Raw genomic sequence first — 25,239 nt, 5'->3', positions numbered from 1 at the left:
TTGTCAATTACATACTTGTCAGCAACTGTACCTTTTTTCAGTACATCATATCTACTTTTCCTGTGATTTTTAGTTTAATTTGCAGACCTATGCTTTTCTCCTTTGTCTCAGCCAAGACTCCCCTTTTTCTGCTTGCAGCTTACAGTCTCGTATTAGCTAACTTTTGAAGAATGAAAAAGCATACCTAAAAATGGAATTGCATTTTTTGATGGCAGCTTATTGTTAAACCTGATGGGGCTCCTGATTGATCACGATTCTCCAGCAATGGTATACAAGCAGCTTTAGCAGAATAATTAAAGGAAAAAGGAGGAGGAAAACATGGAAAATTCAGGTTAAACGAAAATTTCCAAGAACACAATGGAGTAAAACCAGTTTGAAATTACAGTTAAATGATAAAACTTCGTGTAAGATCATGTTTTAGGAGTACTGTGTTGACCAAGTGTTCAACGAGTCTGTGTTGGTTGGGAGGGGAGGGGGGAGGGGGGGATACTATAGCTGTCAACTTGAAATGTGTTTTCACTATTACAGTTCCTACAAATTTCCTTTTTTGCTGCAGAAATGTGGCTTTTATTTCCTTTCTCACTACACACTACTGCACTAGATGTCATCTTTCTCCTTCTAAGCCCCACCTATGATCTGAAAATATGTTCATGTTTAGTAAGGCCTCTGTACAAAGAAGTTGGTGTGGGCTGTACCCTGTTCCCATACAGGTAATGCTACCAAAAAGTAACGTAACTAACTTAGAGAAATCATTCAGTTTTATGTAGACCATGGCTTGTATAATATGCTGTGTAAAATGTGTTTACTAAACATTAGCAAAGCTGTTACCAATTCTGGCGCAACATCTAGTAACGAGGGGGGGGGGGGGTGGACTTTATTGTATGGACCATGCTACATTTCTGCACAACTTAGGACAAAGCTGAAGGGAGGATCATTTCATACTAAGAAAACAAAGTTTTCTTCCAGTGTCAGCGAACAAGGAACAGATCTTAAACTGAGTTTGGTACCGTAAAGTGGGAAAGCCACCACACTGTGTTCTGAGCCCATTTGTTTTCTTAATACATATCAACGATCTATCACTCATCACGACATGTGTTACAAAGATTTTTCTGGAGTACCTCCAGAATAAAAGCATTAATTAAATAAAATTTGAAAGCAATGGCATCATGATGAAACAAAATGGCTTCAAGTTAAAAAGAAAGGAAAAAACTCCTTTCTTTCTTCACTTTCAATGCAAAGACAGCAACAAGTGTATATGGTTTCCCTACCTTGCTGGTGACCTGGTATTCCACATGCTTCAGAAAGAGACCTTTCTTTTCAGGTACAAGATCAACATCAACTGAATCTTGGGAACAAAGTTCAGTATATGTGAGACCAAGGCGAGTTGGGGTAACTCCCTGTTGATCTCTAGTCATTTGACGCAGTTCAGACAAATCACCAAGCTCTGGCCTTGGAAGCTCTGGAAAAAATGGAAAATAATTTTGTCAAAATTATTATGAAACCGTAACACCATAATAAAAAGTACCATGCTGGTTAAAAAATACTTTAGTACTTAATGAAAGCCATGGGATGGCTGATAAGTTATTAGATAAAGCAATACTTATGACAGTTTAAGTTGTGGATCATTAGAGGAAGGCCACAATGTGTATTTCAGAAAGGGGAGGGGAGGGAAATATTTAGAAAGCTTTCACAGAATTTCACACGTAACAATAAACACAGACTTTACACAAATTCTTTGTCGAGGCTAGGGGTGAAGGGGTGTATACAGGACAGAACTGGAAGAATATGACCATCCTCTATGACTAATATTGCCATATCTGAAAATTAACATGTTACCCCAAGAAGATATAGGAGGTGGAGGTGGTTTAGGGACATATAGAGGAGAGAAAGACTGGGAGTGTGGAAATAACACAATGACGTAACTAAGGTGAAACAGCAGAAATGTCTTGTACAACTTAGGAGATACTCCAGTTACTTGATGAAGTCAAGATAAACTCTTCATCTGTCTCACCATGGTGTTCATAGTTATTATACAACTACTTACGTATTTTAGCTCCTCCTATGTAACTACTGAAACTATATACTTATTTCACCACAGGCCACACTTTTATTTTGTTCTTGTAATAACATATTGTCAGTGATCTGGAATCAAACATACGAGCAAAGCAATTTTTTTTAATCAAATTACAGAAGTGTGATTTTTGAGCTTACTCAATTTTCAGTTGTATCTGCATACACATTTGTCAGGTATTCCTGTCTTTGCCAATGACCCTTTTTAGTCCATTTCACTTCAACTTGCAGTGAAAATGGGCACTGCTTATAAATAAAGTTGAATACAGATGGCTATAATGATTAGAGAAAGGAAGGAAAATGAGTAGGGTTCATCATTCCATTAACAATGGTCATTAGAGGCAAATCACAAGTATAGATTGGAGAAGGAAGAGAAAGGATATTTGTAATACCATTTCATTTCAAAGAAACTAAGCTGGTATTTACCACAAGTTATTTAGTGATATCTTGGGAAACCCGAATCAGAACAGCCTTACAGAGATCTGAAGCACACTTCTCTCAAATACAACTGCAATGTCTTACCACTACATCAACTTGGCGAGTAAGAAATCACAAATATTATTTTTGCTTTAAAGCAGAACAAATAGCATTTCTCTACCTTTTTTTTATAATTATAGTAGAGAAGGAAAGTTGCTACTCACCACATAGCAGAGATGCTGAGTCGCAATAGGCAAAACAAAAAGATTCACACAATTATAGCTTTTTCAGTTGTTTCATTTGTTTTTATAACTGGGGATATTGCTATTACTGTATGAAATATAATGTAGAATTTTCCTACAACATCTCTGACTGCAGAAAACATTTTACCTGTTTTTAAATTTATGATGAATGAATGGGTAACTTATTCAACTTTCAAATAGAGTAAGTATGGTTCACGCAAAATTTGAAGTAGATCAAAGCTTCATCTATGAACTTTCTGTCATCTGTATAAGCAAGCATACAGCTTCATAATATATTACTGCAACATGTGTTCTCGCATTAAAACAACATCAGTCATATTTCACAGTAAGAAGTCATATGCCACCAACTGTCTTTTTTAGGAATAAATACTTGCACAAAAATAATAATGACATATCAGATTCTATATCATTAGGATTTACTGAGTATAATGAACACATAAGTACATACCTTCTCCAGAAAAATTTTCCAAAAGTTTTGCACTAGGCTGTTTCCCCTGCTGTGCCCAAGCCACAAGCGCTAGTGCTTTGTACAGACTGGTTCTAGACAGAGCATTCACTTTTGGGTCCACTACTAAATCCCATATCTGCAAATTCAGTTCAACAAAAACCTTTACCTATGTGCTGCACAACTGTTTGTTAAGATGAATGGTGGACATAAATAAAATTGTGTAATTACTTCTTAAGCTAGGTTTCCAATTACACATTTTTTGTGGTACCTTCATAGGAAGCACATGGGTTTATTATATGAACATGATACAACAGAAAATATATAAAAAAGTAAAGTATGCGTAAGACAGTTAATGTGTAGCCCTGAAATATACATACTGATAGATCAAAGAAACAGAAATGCTGCAATTTTTCCAAAATGTTGCTTTTAGCTTTTACAGTTAAACTCATCATCTGCTGTTTAATTAGCACTGTTTACTCTATTTCATACGAATCATTCAATATTTTCATAGCAATAAAGGCAAAACTGCACAACTCCAGTCCATTTTAGATTCTCAATCTGCACTTTTTGGCTACTTTTGGGAAACATCTCCGTAGAAATAATGGCAGATTATATTATTACATTCTTCTTCTCTCAGGCAATCAAATTGGTTTAATAATATAAAATGCTACACTTTTTAACACTACAACTGCTCCTACAGATATCAGTTGACTAAAAAAGATTTACATATTTAAATCCTGACAATTTTAAATTCTACCTTTAAGAATCTTTAATCATTTGTGTAGTAACAGGAGTGACCAATCATTCACAGATTAAGCACTGGGAGCATGGTTGTTTATATGCCTCTTTGTCAACTATTGTTAGTCTAATTCTATGTCCATAGCTTATAAATGACACATACAGCAATGAATATTAGTAGATTCTGCCCTGAAATTTGGTTCTTTGAGTTTTCCATGGGATGTCAAGCACCTTTCTTGGAGGAACTAACAACTGACATTTTCAATATTTCTATTACAACCTCCTCCCAGAGAAAAATACCTGTGCAATGGACTTTTTATTTGTTGTACTTCCTTTATCAGTCCCACAGTCTTGAGCTGCATTACAGTATACGATGCAGAAAAGACAGGTAACACTCTCCCTGCAGCCTATTAATAAACTGAAGGTTGAAACTTCCTGGCTGTTTAAAACTGTGCACCACACTGAGATTAACTCAGGACCTTTGCTTTTCACAGGCAAGTGCTCTACCAACTGAGCTACCCAAGCACAACTCACAATTCACCCTCACCGCTTTAATTCCACCAGTAGCTCTACTCCTACATTTCAAACTTCACAGAAGCTCTTCTGTGAACCTTGCACTCCTGAATGAAAGTATACTGTGGAGTTATGGAGACATGGCTTAGCCACAGCCTGGCAGATATTTCCAGAATGAAATTTTCACTCTGTAGTGGAATGTGTGCTGATATGAAACTTCCTGGCAGATTTAAACTGTATGCCGGACCAAGATTTTGAACTCGGGACCTTTGCTTTTCATGGGCACGGGCTCTACCGACTGAGCTAAGATAGGAGATAAGGTACTGGCAGAATTAAAGCTGTGAGGGCCGGACGTGAGTCATGCTTAAGTAACTCAGTCTGTAAAGCAGTTGCCTGCGAAAGGCAAAGGCCTCGAGTTCTGGCACGCAGTTTTTATCTGCCACAAAGTTTCATATCAGCGCACATTCCACAGCAGAGAGAAAATTTCATTCTGGAGACATCCCCCTGGCTAAGGCTAAGCCATGTCTCCGCAATATCCTCTTTTCCGGGAGTGCTAGTTCTGCAAGGTTTGCAGGAGAGCTTCTATGAAGTTTGGAAAGTGGGAAAGAAGATACTGTCAGAATTAATGCTGTGAGTGCGGGTTGTGAGTCGTGCTTTGGTAGCTCAATCAGTGGAGCAGTTGCCTGCGAAAGGCAAAGGTCCCGAGTTCGAGTCTTGGTCCAGCAAACAGTTTTAAACTGCCAAGAAGTTTCATATCAGTGCATACTCCACTGCAGAGTGAAAATTTCATTCTGGAAACTGAAGGTTGCTTCCACATATTTGCACGAAATGATTAAATCCTGCTATCTCTCAATTGATCATGTAGTTTAATGTTGCTAAACGTTTGTGAGGTTCACAACTTTACATTGTTCTGCATCACGAACCAGTCATCAGTTTTCACACTATATTGGTATTTCGTCAAGATGTGAATAAATGTTATCCCATTTCTATAAGACAGCACTTCCTCATACATAATTGTTAAATTTCTGCCAAGTATGTGACTGCAGCCAATATTACCCGCTAAACCAATATTATGAACTTTGTGACTATATTTCACTTCCCTCTATCATATTCCAAGCAACTTTGTGTCTGAGAAACAATGCCCATCTAGGACAACATGCTACGTTCTATTTGTCAAAAAGCTTTAAATACAGTCACAAACCTGGCTAGATATTGGGATGGTGCATAGGTTTGTAGATTTCGTTTTTAGTTTGTGGTTCACTGCTGCTATTCGAGTTCAGATATTGTCATTTTGTCATTTGGAAATAGTAGATGGAGCTGTGGGTGTTAGAAAATGAAGTACCAAGTGAAAAATTCTGAATATTTCTCTCATGTTCTTCTGTTTGAGTAGAATATAGAGGGATGACAGCAGCAGTGGCACCAAAAGAAACATTTGTGCCATGTATGGGGATAATGCCATTGGACAGAGCATGACAAGAACAGGGTTTTCTTGTTTTAAGTTGGACTGTTTTGATATTAGATACTCCACATTCAGGAAGACTTTCAGGGTTTGATGAAGGTTGTTTAAATACATTGATCTAGAACGATCCATGTCAGTGTACTTGAGAACTGGCAAATGTGATGAACTGTGATCAATCCATCATCATGTGACATTTGCATGCATTAGTGAAGATTAAAAAACTGAGTGTTGGGGTACCACATGCTCTAAGCCAAAGTCACAAAAATTAGTGGGTGGCCATATGTGCCCTCTGCTTGCCCATTGCTGATCGGTTCGTGAACAACACCGGCCATTCCTTACCTGTACTGTAACTTTATGCTAACATAAGAAAAAGAGGGGACTGGCTGAGCCCAAACAAAGCAGGAACTCCTCATACAAAGATCTACGTGCATCCACAAAAAATAACATTATGTATCTGGTTGAACAGCGATGGTAGGGTGAACTATGAACTGCTTCCCACGGTGTAACCACCACTGCTGACATTTTTTGCCAACAACTGAGACATCCTGCAGATGCAATCCAAGAACAATGATCAGGATGATAGTGTGAAATGATGCTACTCCACAATAACACCCAGTTGCGTTCTGCTAGACTGGGGAAAAAAACCATACAGTGGTTTGGTTGGGAAGACATTCCACACCCACCTTATTCCCCTGATCTTCCACCCTCATATTTTCACCTTTTCCACTCTCTATCAAACAACCTTCAAGGAACTTCCTGTCTGGATGAAAATGTGCATTGAACATGGCTCAATGAGTTCTTCGCCCCAAAACCAAGTGACTTCTACACTCGTGGATTTGAAAAGTTACCCCAGCATTGGCAGACTGTTGTAAATAGCAAGGACAATACACTACTGATGACTAAAGTCCCAGTTATGTCTAACTGTTGTGTTTATTAAATCTATGCGAAAACACTACGAACTTATACACCAACCCAATATCTAGCCATAGGCATATTTTCTTTAGCAGATACTAGTGGGAAACACTATCAAAAGTGCTTCAAAAGCCAGAGATTAAACCATCTAATTACCTCCATTCATCGTTTACAAACTATCATGCAGGGAAAATGAGATTTTAATTTGGAATGTTAATGCTTCTTGAAACTATAGTTGTTTCCACAAATAAGTGTGTTTGTTGATGAAACAGGACTTTTTTTGTTTGACTGTTAGACGTTTAGCAGTCTTTTCATTGTGTCTGTCTGAGGCTAAACATTTCCTCTATATGGTGAGTAGCAACTTAACGTTTTCAAATTATTTTTATTTCATTCTGGACTTCTCATTGTTTGATCTTGTTGAGTGTAACTGATTTATGCTAGTACTGGTATCTGGATCATTTGACACTTCAGTTGAAGTTTCTCAGTCATCAATGCATTTCTTAACACTACTTTTAGTGGCATTTGCAGGCATCACAAAAGCATAAATTTTCTCAGAGGCAGTTGTGTAACTGAATTTTGACATGGTAGATACTGAATGAATCATACTCTTAAAATAATAAAAATCTTTCTCCCACACATTCATTTAACAGCTCATTCACCTGTCAGTAAAATTACATTAATAAACTTTTCCTCTAGAACAGTTTTGAAACATTTTATATTTTTGAAAACAATTCAACTGTAATTACTAATATTTTCATGCAGTAACCTGAGTCCACTGTGTAATCACAACAAAACACCATAAGCTTATCAGAGATTGTTCACAATGAAATAAATTGTTCACTTCAAAAAGTACTGAGCAATGGTGGCTTCAATATTATTAACTTATATTCTGTGTTGGCCATATAATTGATGATGTCCTCCTCAGCAACCTTTCCCCCTAAGTATATTTTATGAAACACTGAACCTAGAGTTCTATCTGAAATATCAATAAAATTAATAACCAAGCATTTCCTTCAGCTCTTTGTTTTACTACTTTGACACATTTATGTTTATTACTTGCAATATACAAGCTTTTACTGACTAACTATACAGCAGACCCATTAAAACAACATTTTTACACAGTAAAAAGGATTTTTCTACATGGTTCAACAAACCGCCGTAATCTATAAGAGCACATATTTGAACTCGTTAAATAAAATAAAATTATGTACGAAGATGGTATCTGTTCTTTCGGACATGTCCAAAAGAACAGATGCCATCTTCATATATAGTTAAGGCTAACCGGCCATTGACCTTCTCCTTCTGTGTCGATGCACACGCCTTGCCTGAACTATTATGGGAGTCGATAAGATTGTCTACCGCGAGTAATGAGGCACTACGAATGTAGTGTGTGGACATTAAGTTGGGAATGTGGGTCTCACGGGGAGCGTGCAAGGGGTAAATCCCTGCCGTCGCACTATCCTCTATGCCATCGGTGGCTCATATGGATAGAGCGTCTGCCATGTAAGCAGGAGATCCTGGGTTCGAGTCCTGGTCAGGGCACACATTTTCAACAGTACCCTGTCGACAGCTTAGGGTCTTGATTTCACTGTCATTTCAAAAATAAAATTATTTATTTTCAGTAAATATTGCACTTGACAATAAAAACTGCAAATTATTAAAGGATGGAGGTTTTATGGTAAACAGTGAGAGAAGAAAGAGAATGTACAAGTAATTAAAACTAGAGTATGAGATAACCTCTATTGAACAACAAGAAATTGAAGTCAGAAGCATTACTAAACCTTTGTAAAAAATCTTTTTGGATAATCAGTTATATAAATGAGATATGCACACACAAATATGATATTTATTAACTTCGTTTGTGAATCTACATCTAGACTCTACAAACAAACCACTGTTAAGTGCATGGCAAAGGGTACTTCCCAGTGTACTACTTACTAGATCTTCCTAGTGTTTCAATTGTGTATGAGGGGCAGGAGCTGCTTAAATGCCTCTGTGCATGCTGTAATTAGTATCAACCTGTATTCTCAAACCCTAACAGTGATACCAATGCAGTCATAAATTTCTAGCTTAATGCTGACTTTTGAAATTTTTTTAGGCAGGTCTTCAAAGGACAACTGGTGTGAAGTGTGATACAGAGTTAAATGCTTTTCGGATCTGACAAAAACCACCTCCTCCTCCTCGTTGCGTTACGGCCTCTCCCAGAACCTCTTCATTCTTTCTCTTCTTCTCTCCTGCTCTTCTTCCAAGATCTTCAGTTTCCATTTCTCCTGTCGGCTCCACTGGTGACACACTAATCTTTTCCTGTATTCTTCTCTGTCATTGATTTCCGGCATATTGGTCGGTGTATATTTGTTCCTCCAATTTTCCTTTCCTTCGATCTTGATCCCCAATTCCAACTAGTCCTTCCGAAGTTCAACAACCCACATGGTTTCTGTCTTTCCCCTTGTCCTCCCTGTTGTTTCCCACACTCTCTTCGTCATTCTGTCCAAACTCATCCTAACTACATGTCCAGTAAATCTTGCCCTTCTGAGTCTGACTTCCCCGGATAGTGTTCTCATGTTCCGATACAATTCCTCCCCAGGTCTTCACAACCACCTCTCTCCACCTCTTTTGGGACCTACTATTTTTCTCTCTTCTTTCTCTAAGTGTTCTGCCCCATTTCTTCCTTGTAATGGCTTATCTTTGCCTCGGTGGATATATTCTTTTTATTGTATCTCTCTCTCATCATGCAGAAGGCTGACTTCATCTTCTTTATCCTCTCTGTTATTCCCTCCTTGCTCCTGTTCCTTCCTGTTATAAATTTTCCCATGTATTTAAATTTGTCCACCACTTGCACAGTGCCTTCCGGTGTTTCCCAGTCTGCAGTGGTATTTAATGTCTTTGTCTTGTTATAGGCGATCCTCAGTCCCACCTTTCTGGCTACCTTACGTAAGTTGTCAAGTTGTGTCTTCTTCCGTCTCACTTACTATTGTTATGTCATCTGCAAAGGCTAGGCAGTCCGCTTGAGCCCTGTTGTCCTTTTTGTCCCCCACATGGGTCTTTGGTATTCCAATTTCCTCGTTTATTTCTCTGCACTGCCTGATCACTTCATCCAGTGCTATACTGAACAACAATGGTGACAATCCACCTCCCTGTTTAACACCAGCCTTGATCTCAATTTCTTCTGACAGTGCTCCTCTGAATCTCACCCTTGCTTTTGTGTCTGTCAGAATTTCTTTTATGAGCTCTTGTGTAGTTCCATCAAGTCCTCTGTTCTTCTGGATCCTAACAAGAGTCAGTCTGTCGGCGGAGTCGTATGCCTTTGTGAAGTCCACGAAGATTAGTTCTTTCTTTTTGTTTTTTAAGGCCCTATGTTCTATCAGTTGCTTCAGGATAAATATCTGTTCTATACAACCTCTTCCCTTCCTGAATTCCACTTGGCAGTCGCCAACTGAACTTTCTACCTGTTGTTCTACTCTCTTGAGCAATAGTTTTGACAGCACCTTGTGTCCGGCCTCTAGTAGTGATATTCCCCTGTAACTGTTTGCATCTCTCTTGTCCCCCTTCTTATGTATTGGTGCTACAATTGCATTCTTCCATCCTTCTGGCAACTTCTTTGTTCTCCAGATCTCGTGAATTATGTTGGTCACGTTGTCTATCGCTTTGTTGCCTCCCCACTTTATCATCTCGGCTGCTATACCATCTTCTCCAGTTGCCTTATTCTACTTTAGATCGCTTATGGCATGTGCGACTTCATACCTGGTTGGAGGGCGTGGCTCTCTCTCTTCTGTGTCAGTCCCCAGTTCCGGCTCTTCTTCAGGTGGTTCACAGTTCAGCAGGTCGTGAAAGTGCTCTGCAAAAATCCAACAGTTCTCCTTTGCACTGACAGCCAGCTCCCCTTTCTTATCTCTTATAAGCAGTTCTCTACCCTTGTATCCAATCAGACTTTTCGAATTTCCCGAAAAAGTGTCTGCCGTTGTTTTTCCTGAAGTTGGTCTCAATCTCATCCAGTTCCTGCACCACCATCTGTCTTCAGGTCTATCTTATTGTTTGGGCCACTTCCTTTCTTGCTCCTAACAGAACTTCCCATTTTTCCGGGTCCTTCTTGCTGCTCCAGTCTCACTAGGCTTTTCTGCGAGTCTCTACCATTTCCTCACATTCCTTGTTCCACCACCAGTGCTTCCGTTTCTTTCCTTCCTTTCGCCATGGTTCAGCCTGTTTCACCTTATTTCGCTTCATGTCGTCCCATTCATTGAATGATTCAATTCCTTCCTCATATCTGGATTGATTGTGTCTTAATTTGTCTCTGTCTACCTTTATGTTTTCTGTTCTTCTATTCGTCTATGGCAGTCTGTCCCTGTCTGGAATCCAAAGGCACTTAACTTCTGTAAAATAGTGATCCGATTCTATTCTTGTGTTCTTCCTGACCTTTGTGTTAATGATGTCTTTACCATTTGTCCAGCTGATTGCTATGTGGTCAATTTGTAATTCCCCAACGTGGGTGCATGGGTTTGCCCATGTCTTTTTCTTACACGGTTTGGCCCTGAAGTGTGTTGTCATCAATCTCATTTTGTGTTCTTGACACAGTCAATTAGTTTTTCTCCATTTTTGTTTGTCCGCTGGTGTGCAAGGTACTCGCCCACTACTCCTTTATGTTGCTTCTCTCTTCTAATCTGCGCATTATAATCTCCTACGAGTATCTTTACATGTCTATATGGTATGTTTTTCAAGGTATCATCTAGCTCTTCCCAGAAACTATCTACAACTTTCTTCTCTTTCCTGTTCTTGTCATTTGTAGGCACATGTCCATTTATTACTGTATACTTTTTGTTCCCTGCTTGAAATGTCAGTGTTGATATCCTTTCTGACCTGCTCTTCATTTCAGTTATGCGATCCTCATATCTCTTGTCTACTATGAACCCTGTACCAAAGCATCTAGGTGCATGTCTTTCCTTTCCCACTTTAACTCCTGGTTTCTCCTTCAGTATTATGAAGTCTTCTGACTCCACTGTATCTTCGTCAGTGCATCTTGTTTCTTGCATCGCTAATATTCCAATGCTTCTCTCTTTCATCTCATCTACAGGGTGTCTACGTGGCCGAGGAAAAAAAATTCCCGCATTTCCCGGTTAAAAATACACTTTCTCCCAGTTGAAAATACACTTCCTACGTGTTAAGTAACAGTACACATTTCCTCGGAACTGTAAAACTTATCAATCCTTTCAATGGTTGTGGTTTTATACACTGGCGTAGAATTTCCCGGCACTTTACAAAACGAAACACAGGGGGGGGGGGGGGGGGGGGACACACGTTTCGGAAAGATGTCTGATGTGCAGCAACATGTACACTGCACATTTCATATTACGAAAGTATGAATTCGAATTCCACCGAACACCACATGTTACTTTCTGAAGGACTGAGATCGAGATTGCAATGCGCTTTTGGAAGCCAGTCGTAGCTCATGTCAAGCAATACTGCCAGCCAATGACAGTGGACATTCAGAGAATAGGACATGTGATGTAGTCAGCCAACAGCAACATCAATGTCAAGTAGAGCGACCACACAAATAGGGAAAGGTAATGGTTTAAATTAATATACATAGTGTTGCTAAAAGAAAAGGAAAGCTTTCACGTAGCCTATAATATTGGCCTCTAAGAATAATAAGCTGCAAAGAAGGTAAGCTTTCACACATAATGTTGATCTTTTTTGTGCGTGTTACACTTTAAGATACATTCCACAAATTTGCCAGTAAAATTTTTAACAACGACATAAATGTCTGATCTTCTGGGCTCGAAAATATTCTAAATGGTCGTTCTCAAAGATCTGAATTCTGAATGAGAGTCAAACACTCTGTGATTTAAGAAATTCATCGGACATTGGCGGACAGAGTTCATCTTGTGTAAATGGAAATTTACTTTACTTGAAAGTAACGCTTTTCAAACAACCATTCGGATTATTTTCCCGTGACAGGTTAGAAAGAGATTCGTTTCAGCAGTTGCGCCAGATAACAGGCATCACCGTGCTTGCGCAGCTACGATGATGCAGGACGTATGTGTAAAACATTAAAAGATCTTACATTGTGTCACAAAAGAAACAAGATGTTAGAGGATACTCCAAGAGCATGGGAATTTTGTGAACCCTATTAAGATGCATAGTTTGGCTTAAAGTGCACATTCATATGTCCAGATTCAGACATAAATTTTCTTGGAGTACCAGTACCGCATTAACTCCTGTTTGGTTCTTTTTATGGCATAATGCCATATGTGCTAGAAGATGAAAACGTGAACTTAAAATGTAGCAAACAGTTGAAACTAGGCAATAGTGTGGAATTAAACACTTCATTTCAAATAAATTGACTGCCTCAGCAGAAAAGATTAATAAAAGTCAAATTTCTTTAACAAACCGACAAAGATAACTTCATTATTCTGCAAGGCGATTAACGCTTGACTGTCAGAAAGGTAGAAACAAAATAAAATCTGAAACTAATAACTTATTTTAGCCTTCCGTAATTATGTGAATGTATTTTAATTCCATTTGATAGCTCCCGACCACAGAAATCCATTTTGTTTTCATTTGACGTGAGAGCAATAAATGAAGCGGAAACAGCAAAATCACTTAACGTAAACACGGGTCACGTGGAGACTACCACCTCTCCACTACAACTCAGACTGCTCTGTGCATCAGGTCCGGATCAACAATATTTCCAAACCAGGCCAATATTAGATAGTGGCGCTCCCCTTCCCTCGAGCGTTTGAGGTAGGACGCCAAAAATTTAAAAAATCGACTTTTCAAAAATATCTTCATATTGTAGCGCACATCTTTCTGAAGGGTCTGATGGGGGTTGTCCCGGGTCGTATACACCCTGATCTATTACCTGTTGAAGTTCACCAGTCTTTCTCATTGTCTGTACATTTATGGTTCCAATTCTGAAAGTCTTTTTAGTTTTAATTTTCTTTAAGGTTCTTGGGAGCTCCGACTCTTCCCTTATGCACTTTTTGGCAGGTCCCCCAGAATCTGAATGCCTGCTTGTGTCGACCTTCGTCAATGGGGGGTTGTCCCCCTGGGGTAATCTCAATTCCATAGTGCGATCCATTCCATGAGCTAAAAAATTTTTTGGATGGGACCGCTCATGTCTGTCCAGTTATACGACTGAAGCTGTTAGCCCCAGAAGATGTGTTCAGACCGCCCCTGACATGGGAACGCAGACACCTTTGGTAGCCACCCCTAACATGGAGTACAGTCACTACCTGATATGTTTCAGTGGCTCTTCCACTTTCTCTGCTATTGGGAAGCGACGTACTCTTCCACCTTCGAGACTGTTGTCTGGGCTCCACCTGTAACCCTAGGTAGGGGCCCTAACTGGGTGCTACCATCCGGAGCCAGATGGACTCAGGTTTTTTTTATGGGGTTCTTACTCCTCCTCCTCTTCCTCTTCCTCCTCCCCCTCCTCCTCCTACCACATGACTTGCGAGATGGAGCCCCAGGCTTGGGACCGGCAATGGCACAGTTGTGACGAAAACCTATCCCTCTCTATTCTCACATAATATCCTAATAGAAATGTATCAAAGCAGTCAAGTAAACATAGGTGATGAAAACCTATGTTTACTTGACTGCTTTGACACATTTCTTTCATGATATTATGTGAGAATAGAGAGGGATAGGTTTCTCATGACCAACATTCCTGGTATCCATGCAGATTGGCATGAGGGAAATATTGTTATTAAAACAAAGACAATTGGCAAAGAACTCTTGAAAACGCTTGACGTAACCTTGCTATAAGCAAGACTTATTTTCTGATTTATGTTATGAAAAGTTATGGTATCAAAGCCAACTTTCTTTTAAATGTAATTTAATTTGTTTCTGATGTTCGACTCTACAAGGGACTAACTGGAATTTGAAAGCGAGAATTTTATTGTGTATGAAAGTCAAATACATCGTCAACTGACGAAAAGCAAAGTTTGTATGTTTACTTATTTTATATGTAGAAAGAGTCTAAAAATTCCTGTACCTAGCATTATTCAATGGAGAAGAAGTCAAGAGGGTTTCCAGTAGCCAGCTATTCAGTAAAGAAGAGTGGCTGCCAATTCCAAGTAAGTCACCTCGTAAAGAAGTGGTTTGAGGGAATAAACCGGAATAACCCAGATTCACACTCACACTTTAAGTCAGAAATGTTAGAACATGGCGACCGGACAGGACCGAGGAAATAGGAATTTTAAGTAAAAAACGAGAAAAGAAGCTGTTACGTGTTGCCATAGCAACAAGGGAATTATTCCGAGAAATTGGAATATGTTCAAGTATCCAATGGAGCAGAATTTAAATGGAGAAACAGTGAAGAAATTAAAAGTTCACAATGATAAAAACAGCAAAGAAGATTTCGACGTATTTGTCTAAGAAGAAGTACGCATAGAACGCTTCAACCAAGAAGATCCAGTGCAAGGAGTATACATCTCGCACACATCATGGGGGACACAGACGCGGAAACCAACATACATCCGACGCCACCGGCACCAGCTGCTTTTCACCGGTGCTGACCTGCCTCCACATCCACTCACCTACGCAATGCGAATTCTACGCCGGGTGAGCGTGAAACAAAACTTGATTACTTTAGTACAAAGTTTTAGAAGATACTGTTGAGTGAATTTTTATTGTGTAATTGTCATATTTAAAATTAGTTTTAAATGCTTACAAGAGCTAAGGCATTTAAAAGTATGGGAAATATACAACAGATTGGGGAAACTCAAGACCCAACTATGGCAATGAAAAATGCAAAGAAGTGACCGACTGGGCTGAGTTTACAAATTTAATCAAAGGTCAGAGTCTTAACTTAAACTCATTAAATTCTTGATTAAATGCTCAGAGTGCGACTCTAAGTAAAGAACTAGACTTAGTAAATTCTCAATTAAATACCCAGAGTGAAGCTTTAAATGCTCATGACAGTGTGAAACTCTAAATATTCAAACGACAAATTTATCATATAAATCATATGTTTACTGACCATAGCCAGAAACAGAGTAACAGTTTTCAAGATTTATCAAAAAGGTTATAACTTAACATTGAGAGCAAATGTAACAATGTAGAATCCGAACTTACTGAAAATTTAGGATTTTTTGAAAACGTGTACAATGTTCAGTATAATGACGTAAGACAGGGATCAAATAATTTGAAAGAGAGAGTGGATACGCAGAATGAATTAATGCCAGTCATTCAATCGCAAATTACAGGTGTCAATACACGGGTAGATAATGTAGAAAGAAATTTTAAAGAGAAAATAGCTAAGTCTGATATTATAAATGTAATTAGTTTGGAGGAACAATTTGGAGAAATTATAGGTCAAAAGGTTACCAAGAGAATAACATCCGGAAACATATCGCCTATTCCTTCTTCTGAACTTGGTGGTATCAGGAAGAGTATGGACGACCTGTGGAACGAGATTAAGCTTATCCAAGTAGAAAAAGGAGTAGCTTCACTTAACGTTGTATTAACTAGTGAAGCTGTGACTGATTTACAATGGGGAGCTAATTCAGGGTTATCTAGACAATTCCCTAAAATTACGCCAGACGGAGATGTACATCCGACCCTTTTCTTAAAAAGGTTCAACCAAGCATTACTAAAAAAATTGGGAAGATTCTAAGAGGTTCGAATTTGCTGTGGGGTACCTTATAGGGGAAGCCTCAGAATAGGGTACAGTAAATATTGAGAACTTTTCCTCTTGGGAGGACTTTCAAAAGAAATTTAAAGAGAAATACTGGCCTGCCAATGCTCAAGAAAAGTTGATATCAGATCTATGGGACCCAAAATATTAGAACACTTGGGTTACTATTAGCAAATATTTTGATTGGCATTTAACACGAGCATAGTATTTAGATAAACCAATGGAAGAAGAGGGGTTGGTACGTATTTTAATTAGACAATTGCCCATCTATGCGAGAAAAGACATATTATGTAGTGGTTGAAAAACGGTAAAAGAGTTGTTGTCTTTTGTTGATGCACTTAATGCAATAAATAAGGACCACAACGAAACTTTACACCAAAGTGAAAGTTCGAACTATAAAAAGAATAGCGGGAATAACTTTAAAAAGGCTTGAGACAAACTTAGCAAAAGTACACCAGCGCAATAAGAAAAGTTGCAACGGTAATTATCAAAAGAAGCATCTACATTCAAATTTAGATCCAGTAACTTCTACTGAGTAACCAAAAAACACAAAATAGGAATGCAGTACCTCATTACAGTAACCAACCCATATTTACTAGTAATGAGGAAAATGTTGTTCGACCTGGATCCAGGGCCGGGGCCCAGGTTGTGGAAATACATTAGGAGGCCATGTTCCATCTAAGTATGTTAACTTTATGCACAAAATACCCACAAAGGAATGGTTGTTGCTTGAAGAACCAGGCTTAGCTACTAATAACCCACAACCTATAATAGCATGGGCAGTGGAAAATTCCGAGGTTAATATATTTATAGACAGATTGGGGGAATGAACATCAACAAAAGCAAAATGAGGATAATGGAATGTAGTCGAATTAAGTCGGGTGATGCTGAGGGAATTAGATTAGGAAATGAGACACTTATAGTAAAGGAGTTTTGCTATTTGGGGAGCAAAATAACTGAAGATGGTCGAAGTCGAGAGGATACAAAATGTAGACTGGCAGTGGCAAAGAAAGCGTTTCTGAAGAAGAGAAATTTGTTAACATCGAATATAGATTTAAGTGTCAGGAAATCGTTTCTGAAAGATTTGTATGGAGTGTAGCCATGTATGGAAGTGAAACATGGACGATAAATAGTTAGACAAAAAGAGAATAGAAGCTTTCGAAATGTGGTGTTACAGAAGAATGCTGAAGGTTAGATGGGTAGATCCACATAATTAATGAGGAGGTATTGAATAGAATTGGGGAGAAGAGAAATTTGTGGCACAACTTGACTAGAAGAAGGGATCGGTTGGTAGAACATATTCTGAGGCATCAAGGGATCACCGATTTAGTATTGGAGGGCAGCACGGAAGGTAAAAATCGTAGAGGGAGACCAAGAGATTAATACACTAAGCAGATTCAGAAGGATGTAGGTTGCAGTAGGTACTGGGAGATGAAGAAGCTTGCACAGGATAGAGTAGCATGGAGAGCTGCATCAAACCAGTCTCTGGACTGAAGACCACAACAACAACAACAACAACAACAACAACAACAGATTGGGGGAGTAAGGTGTCAGTCATCTCAAACGTATTTTTTTAACTTGATACAGAATAAACAGCACTTAGCTGTCTGGAGTACACATAATCGGGATAATGGGAACAAGAAGTAAACTTGTAAAATATGAAACTCGGGTGAACTGTAATATTTTGTCAACCGCTATTAATAGTAGAGAATATTAACAGAGCTGTACCATTTGATTTAGATTGGTTGTTGGAGTTTAAAGTCATCTTAAACTTTGACAAACATAATCTTTGTTATGGCAGGAGGGGCAGTAGATGATGGACGCCATTTGTAACAAGTAGCCACATTGAGGAACAAACAACTGAGTGTCAGTGTCTACGATTAACAGCTACAGCACAATTATCATCGAAAATTGATAATGTGGCTCAAGTAACACATCAAACTGATATACAAGACAAAGTTAATGAATCTCTAATATTAACCTATCAACAAAGATGAGATTAATGGCGTATGAAGTGGTGTTTTCCGATAGTCCAGGTAACACCAGGCACTATATCTGTAAGTTCAAAATTAAAGATGACACTCCATTCTTTTGCAAAACGTATCCAATACCTGTGAGTTTGAAGGAAGCAGTTCGGAATGATATTAACAAAATGATTGTTAATAATATTATAGAATGAAGATCCGGTGTAATGAATAATCCTCTGGTCGTGATGAAGAAAGCTACAGGCACGGTAAGATTAGTCTTAGACACTCGTGAATAAAATCAACATACAGAAACAGAGAGATCAACTGATTAATATCGACGAATTGTTATCCAAGTTTGTAAAGGTGTGATCCTTTAGTACAATGGACTTGACCGTGGGATACTGGCAGATAAAATTACATCCAGAATCCAAAAAGTATACAGCCTTTTTGTTTGATGGAAAATCTTATCATTTCAATGTATTACCATTCGGACTTAATATCTCTGTGTCTGTATTTATACTTGCATTAGATGAAACAATAGGAAGAGACTTATTGAAGGATTTGATAAAATACATAGACGATATCTTAATATTATCAGCTACTTGGGAGGACCGTTGTCTAACTTTGTGCAAGACTCTGAAAAAATGTAAAGAAAAAGGTATTATGGTGAAGCTGTCTAAAACGTTTTTCTCACGCCAAGAACTTAAGTCCTTAGGTCATATTATAGGGGTAAAGGGAATTAGACTGGACACTGAACGCATAAAAGCTATCAAAGAATATCCGCACCCCAAAAATGTAGGGCAATTAAAAGGATTTATTAGGTATGGCTGGATACTATCAACGGTATGAATGAGGGCAAGAGTTAAATGACTTGAGAATTTTAAGTTTATTAAGAAAGGGAGTACCCATGGACTTGGGATGAAGGTGCAAATGATGCATTTGAAAACTTTAAAACAGCGCTTGTTGAGTCACCCGTATTACATCATCCAGTTATGGGCGAAGAGTTTAAATTTTTGACAGATGCATCTGATTACGGTGTTGCTGCTGAACTTTTCCAAGGAGAATGGGATCCAAGTAACGTAGAACACAAAACCATAGCTTTTGCTAGCTGTCACCTAAATAAGCATGAACTAAATTACACAGCTACCAAAAAGGAACTATTGGTGATTGAGTGGAGTATTCAAAAGTTTCAGACATTAGTATGGGAATCAGAAATCCATATTTATACAGATCATTAAGCTTTATCCTATCTGATGATTAGTCCATTATTACAGAGTCGGTTGATGCGATGGATGCTTTTCCTACAGGAATACAATATTAAGATGCGATACATCAAAGGTTCTAAAAATATTGTACTTGATGCTTTACCAAGGTTACCCATAGGAATGGATAAACTAAAACATACAGAAGGGCCCGGCATTATTTTTGCCATTAATTTTATGTCAGCGGAATATCCAAACATCATTGTAAAGGAAATGGCTCGAAGAACAATAGGGAATACCCATCATGATTCTTATTTCACAGAAATATTTTCTATGTGGTTCCAGAACTCGTTACCTCCTAACCAATTAGGAAAATGGAAAAATTATAGATCATAACTTGTTTTGGAGGGACAGTGTAACATCACAACGTTGGCACTTATGTATTCCGAAGGTAATAGAAGACGAACTTGTGTGGTATGTTCACACAGGATATGGACCCTGAATCAAAAAATGTATATTCCATATGAATAAGTTTTATTATTTCAAGAAACTAGGTCATAAAATAGCATCTTTGATTAGTGCCTGTGAAACTTGCCATTAAGTAAAAGAGAATAATACTCATGTGAAATACAAAATGTATCCTATTATTCCTAAGTCATTACACAACCTCACAGCAGTGGATCTTTTTGGGCCAATTCCACAAAGAAAGGGAGAAGTATCATATATTTTGGTTATCATAGAATGCTGAATAGAATATAGTTTTGTATGTTAAACTATATCCCATTAAAAGAGCAAATACGCAAATGGTTATACACTGTTTACAACAATACTTTCTAGAAGTAGGTAAACCAAAACAATTTCTTATGGCTAATGGCCCACAATTTGTGAGTAACGAATTTAGAGAATTCCTAATGTGGGAAAGTATTCGACAAGTGTTAATATCCAATTATTCCTCATCATCACATGTGTGTGAACGAGTAATGAAGGAAAATGGAAAATTATGTTGCACTTACTGCCACAAAAAACATACTTCGTGGGCAACGAAAATTAAAGACTTTGAACTCATCCTAAATTAATTACCCCATTTATCAACTGGGTTGACATTATAGGCAATCCTTTTATAGGAGAAACTAAGTGTTTTAATTGGCCTGAACAAGCTAGTGTCAATTATGAAGTAAATCAGGAAAGAGTTTCTAAGAATTTAATTGAAAAGGCACTACAAAGAGTAAGTAAGCATAACGAAAAGGCTGTGGAACCTCAGTTATCAAGTCAATGACCTGGTTCTAACAACAAAACATCTCCACAGCCCGACTCTGTAGAAAGAGATTCATAAGTTTTTCCAAAAATATGAAGAACCGTACCGGGTACAAACGGAAGAGGAAATAGAATGGAAAGGATGTAAAATTGCATATCCCCAGGGATGTTAACATTCTGAGTTAACAGGCAGAGTAACGGCTGTTGGATCCCGAGTTGTCTTCAGTGTTTCTTCCAAAATAGTTTTCCTGCACCAAAATCCTTTAAAATCTAGAACTATCATGTAATCTTATTGCTTAGAGAACCGGATATGGCTATAAAATAAAGAACAACTTAAGAGAATCACAGGAAAATAGTGATTTCTAGACGAAAAAAACTGAATATAGTACTATATTTGTGGAAAATATAATATGATGTGACTAGCTAAACAACTGTTATACCATAGTGTATAGATTTTCTATTTTATACGGAGTATTTTATACCTTTTATGAGATGTGATTTAGATGGGGAGGGGGGGGGGGGGGTGTATAAATTTTGAAAGGTGTGGGTATTGTAGCTAAAAGCACGATTTACAAGAACAGATAAATCATGACAAACAAAAAACACACATCTCACCTTTCAAACAACCCTCACAAACACGTGTGGCTAATTTTTCATCATGTGTGATTTCCATAGGGCTGCTAGGATTTCTTCGGGGACCTTAAAGGGTGAAAGTGGGACAAGTCTGTTCTGTAGGGGACTATTTAATACTAGACCACCTCGGGCATCTCACTCAAGTACCTGATGGGTAGGGATTCTAGGAAAGGGGGGGTTTCCTGTCTTTGGGGCTACCTTCTTTCTCTTCTTCAATCCTAGCATCCACATCTGTTTCTTTCTTTTCCTACTTCTCATTTGAGAACCATTCTATTTTTTCCCTCTTTTCATATTCAGAAACTTCTTTCACTGAAGTCCTTCCTTATTTCTGTGTTTACTAGAATCCTAAATCTTATCTTTAGATAAGAAGGACGAAAAATCAGACTACATGAACACACATCCACATATACACACATACATATCTCTATACAAACAGTATATTACATAAGACAAAGCCTGTCACGATGTGAGAACCACCAGGTGTTGTGGGGGAAAATGTGTGTACATATGGAAATATGCACCCATATATAGGAAGCTGTAATGGTTCTACATCAAATGTACGTAAGTAGAGGTATACATAAACAAAGAACAGTGACAATTCTAAACTCATGCGCAAAGAGAGACAAAAGCATATAAGTTTATGGAACAAAAATGCTACATAACAAACAACTATAAACTAGTAATGAGCAATGGACAAATAAGAGGCATGAGCAAAGAAATAAAACGAAAGTAGGAGAGAAGTTAGTCATGTTAATCATTACGAAATGTCAGTGTAATAAATACTCTGATGAATTGAAGGCTAGTGGGACATAAATAGTATATGTAGTATAGTATCTATTGAAAATATAGAAGTTGATAAGTAGAGGAGGACTCTAGGGAGTAAATGATATATTAAAGAATGAATGTGAAGTTTAAGATATGACTCTATCTTTACCAGAAGATACTTAATTATGGTATACATAGAAATTTATACTAGGGTAATGAACCATGAGGCCTACTCAAAGGATAAGGGGGCACACCCAGCATTCACTAAGTACAAAGGGCCAGCGTACTTAGTTGGAGACAGGACGATCTGTGGCTTAAAAAATAGGAATGTTTTGTAAGGGGGGTACCTACCAGAAAGGAAAGAGGAAGTGTTCTCATAAGGTCAACCCACAAGCAAGGAAGTTCGTAAAAGAAGGGGACAGTATTGTGACAAAAGTCACAAATTTTATAGGGACTATTCTGGGAAATGTGAATTCTATGAATGACTAGCATTATCATGTTTCCTGGAAATAAATGAGTGTCAAAAGAACACTTTCATTTCGTCCAGAGTTCCTCCAAGCTACAAATAATGAAAATAGTACATACTAGGAAAAAGGTAGTACAAAAGATAGGAACAGAAAATATATTACGCCTGTGTTATCAACACCTGAAGTTTACGGGGAGGGGGGAAGAGTCCTCACAATTCCTAAATCTCAGTAAAGCTGACAAAAACCATGAGTAATTGCTCATGTCTTAATAACGAAGTAAAATAAGAAAAGAGTAGAGAAATGATAAGCGAAAGATTGTTCAAGAGAGGACAGAGAATTGTTATCGAAAGGAAAGATATGTATATGAACATATGTAAGAAATGTATAATGTTTATTATGAGTGATATTATTTGCACAATGATTATGTATAAAATATAGCATGTTCCATCAGGGTGGGGGGAATATGTAGTGATTCAAGAATTTCTGTGTAAATTCTAGAACCACTCAGCCTTCTACCATCTCAAACACACGATATTCTGGATATGGGTCTGGGATGGTGGAATCCTACTTACTGTGCATTACGTTTGTGTGTACAAGTTTTAAATCAGTCACGGGAAGAAAGTAGACGCGGCAGACGAACGACACTGACAAGTACCTGTCACACAATCCATAGATGTTTTAGCGAGTGTGTAAGGAAGAACCATGGAGTTTATATGCAGCTCTGTGCTTATTGGGTCATTGACTATTGTTATCAAAACAAAGACAGTTGACAAAGAACTCTTGAGGTAACCTTGCTATAAGCAAGACTTATTTTCTGATTTATGTTACGAAAAGTTATGGTATCAAAGCCAACTTTCTTTTAACTGTAATTTAATTTGTTTCTGACGTTCGACTGTACGAGGAACTTACCGGAAGTTGAACGTGAGTTTTGTTGTGTATGAAAGTCAAATACATTGTTAATTGACAAAAAGCAAAGTTTGTATGTCTACTTATTTCATAAGTAAATAGAGTTTAAAAATTCCTGTACCTAGTATTATCTGACGGAGAAGAAGTCAAGAGGGTTTCCAGCAGCTAGCTATTCAGTTAAGAAGAGTGGCTGCAAATTCCAAATAAGTCACCTCGTAAAGAAGTGGAAGGTTGTTTGAGGGAATAAACCGAAACAACCCAGATTCACACTCACACTTTAAGTCGGAAACATTCGAACACATTGCCCATTTCATGGATAACTTTTTCTGTCTATATACCTATGTTTTCTTTTACACCTAATGTGTTTCTTTACAGAGATTGTATACCATCATCAACAATTATTCTACTAAGCACGTAATATGTATCCAGTTCTTGGTCATCATTTTTCTGAACTTCAGCCAACATTCTTCTACACACTCCTGCCTAGAGGTTTAAAGTATCTCATTACAATATATCAATACTGCCTCTTTTACCAAGTTGATGTAAATGTTTGCATGTGTTTTAATTGCCATTTCTACTTTTGTTAATCACTGTAGTTACAACTGCTTCATGGTCACCAATACCAGTTTCAACATGTTGAACATTCTCCAAAGGATTAGGTCTATGGATTCAGTAAACTTCCATCATGAATTGAATGTTCTATTTAATTTTTAGAGAAGTCATTTAGTACTGTTCTGTAAAATCTCTTACTACAACAAACATTTACAAAACTGTAATTATCCAAATGAACTGTTGTATGATTAAGGTATCCTACAATGACAGTATAACTGCAGGACATACACACTAGGAATCAGATTTTTCTCTGAAGTTTTTGGTTACATCTGATGAACAATAGGAGGATCCAATTACATGTTTATGCCCACATTTGCAAAATCCATTGTTTTATGGCTACATGTAACAAGAAATTTAAATAAATGTGCGCCCATGGCATTTGGTGCAAAGATGTAGAACATTACAACCTCTGTAAAATGATTACAAGGATGAATTTAATTCATTTGCTTTACGTAAAAGATTTTATTCTCCATTTCAATTGTGTCAGAATGTGAACAATTTTATTAGTCTGTAGGATCCAATCTCTACCACTATCAAACTAACTCTTCTAAAAAATACCAGGCTCTTTTCTTTGTCTTAAAAAAAGGGAAATTATTTAAGAGTTGAATACATTATTTCAGCTGTGCTACACATGTGTTACTAGTTATGGTTGAGGATTTTTGAAATTTATCATATTCCTTGGTTCAAATCATTGCCAAATGCAGAAAGATATCATCAAAAGCTAGGGGCAAGGGAGGTAAATATACTTTTGCATACACATTATTTCAGTAAGTGATAACATTCAATGTTACTATAGAAATGTTGTACCAATAATGCAACTTCCAACACAAATGTTCCATATAAAAGGTTAGCCTGTGTGACCATTTTCCACAGCATGTAGACATAAATACTTTAAAAAAAATAAATAAATAAATAAATAAATAAAAAAAAAATTAATTCAAATGCCCTTTTTTTTTTTTTTTTTTTTGCAGCAAAAAAAAAA

The 25,239-nt window shown here is 37.6% G+C and overlaps 1 protein-coding gene across 2 annotated transcripts in view; it reads right to left on the bottom strand.

Annotated features, from left to right (window-relative positions):
• LOC124595913 (sorting nexin-8-like) overlaps positions 1–25,239 on the bottom strand; it is a 108,111-nt gene that overhangs the window by 79,489 nt on the left and 3,383 nt on the right. For both annotated transcript variants that reach the window (XM_047134824.1, XM_047134825.1), the window contains exons 4-5: positions 3,199–3,334; positions 1,269–1,459 (exon numbers count right to left, since the gene is read on the bottom strand). In XM_047134824.1, coding sequence (XP_046990780.1) covers positions 1,269–1,459; positions 3,199–3,334 — 327 coding nt within the window. The remainder of the gene's footprint in view (positions 1–1,268; positions 1,460–3,198; positions 3,335–25,239) is intronic.

Source organism: Schistocerca americana, chromosome 2 (genome assembly GCF_021461395.2).
Source record: "Schistocerca americana isolate TAMUIC-IGC-003095 chromosome 2, iqSchAmer2.1, whole genome shotgun sequence".
Lineage (NCBI taxonomy): Eukaryota > Metazoa > Arthropoda > Insecta > Orthoptera > Acrididae > Schistocerca > Schistocerca americana.
Note: the sequence above shows the minus strand (reverse complement) of the source record. Positions and strands in the feature narration are given on the sequence as shown.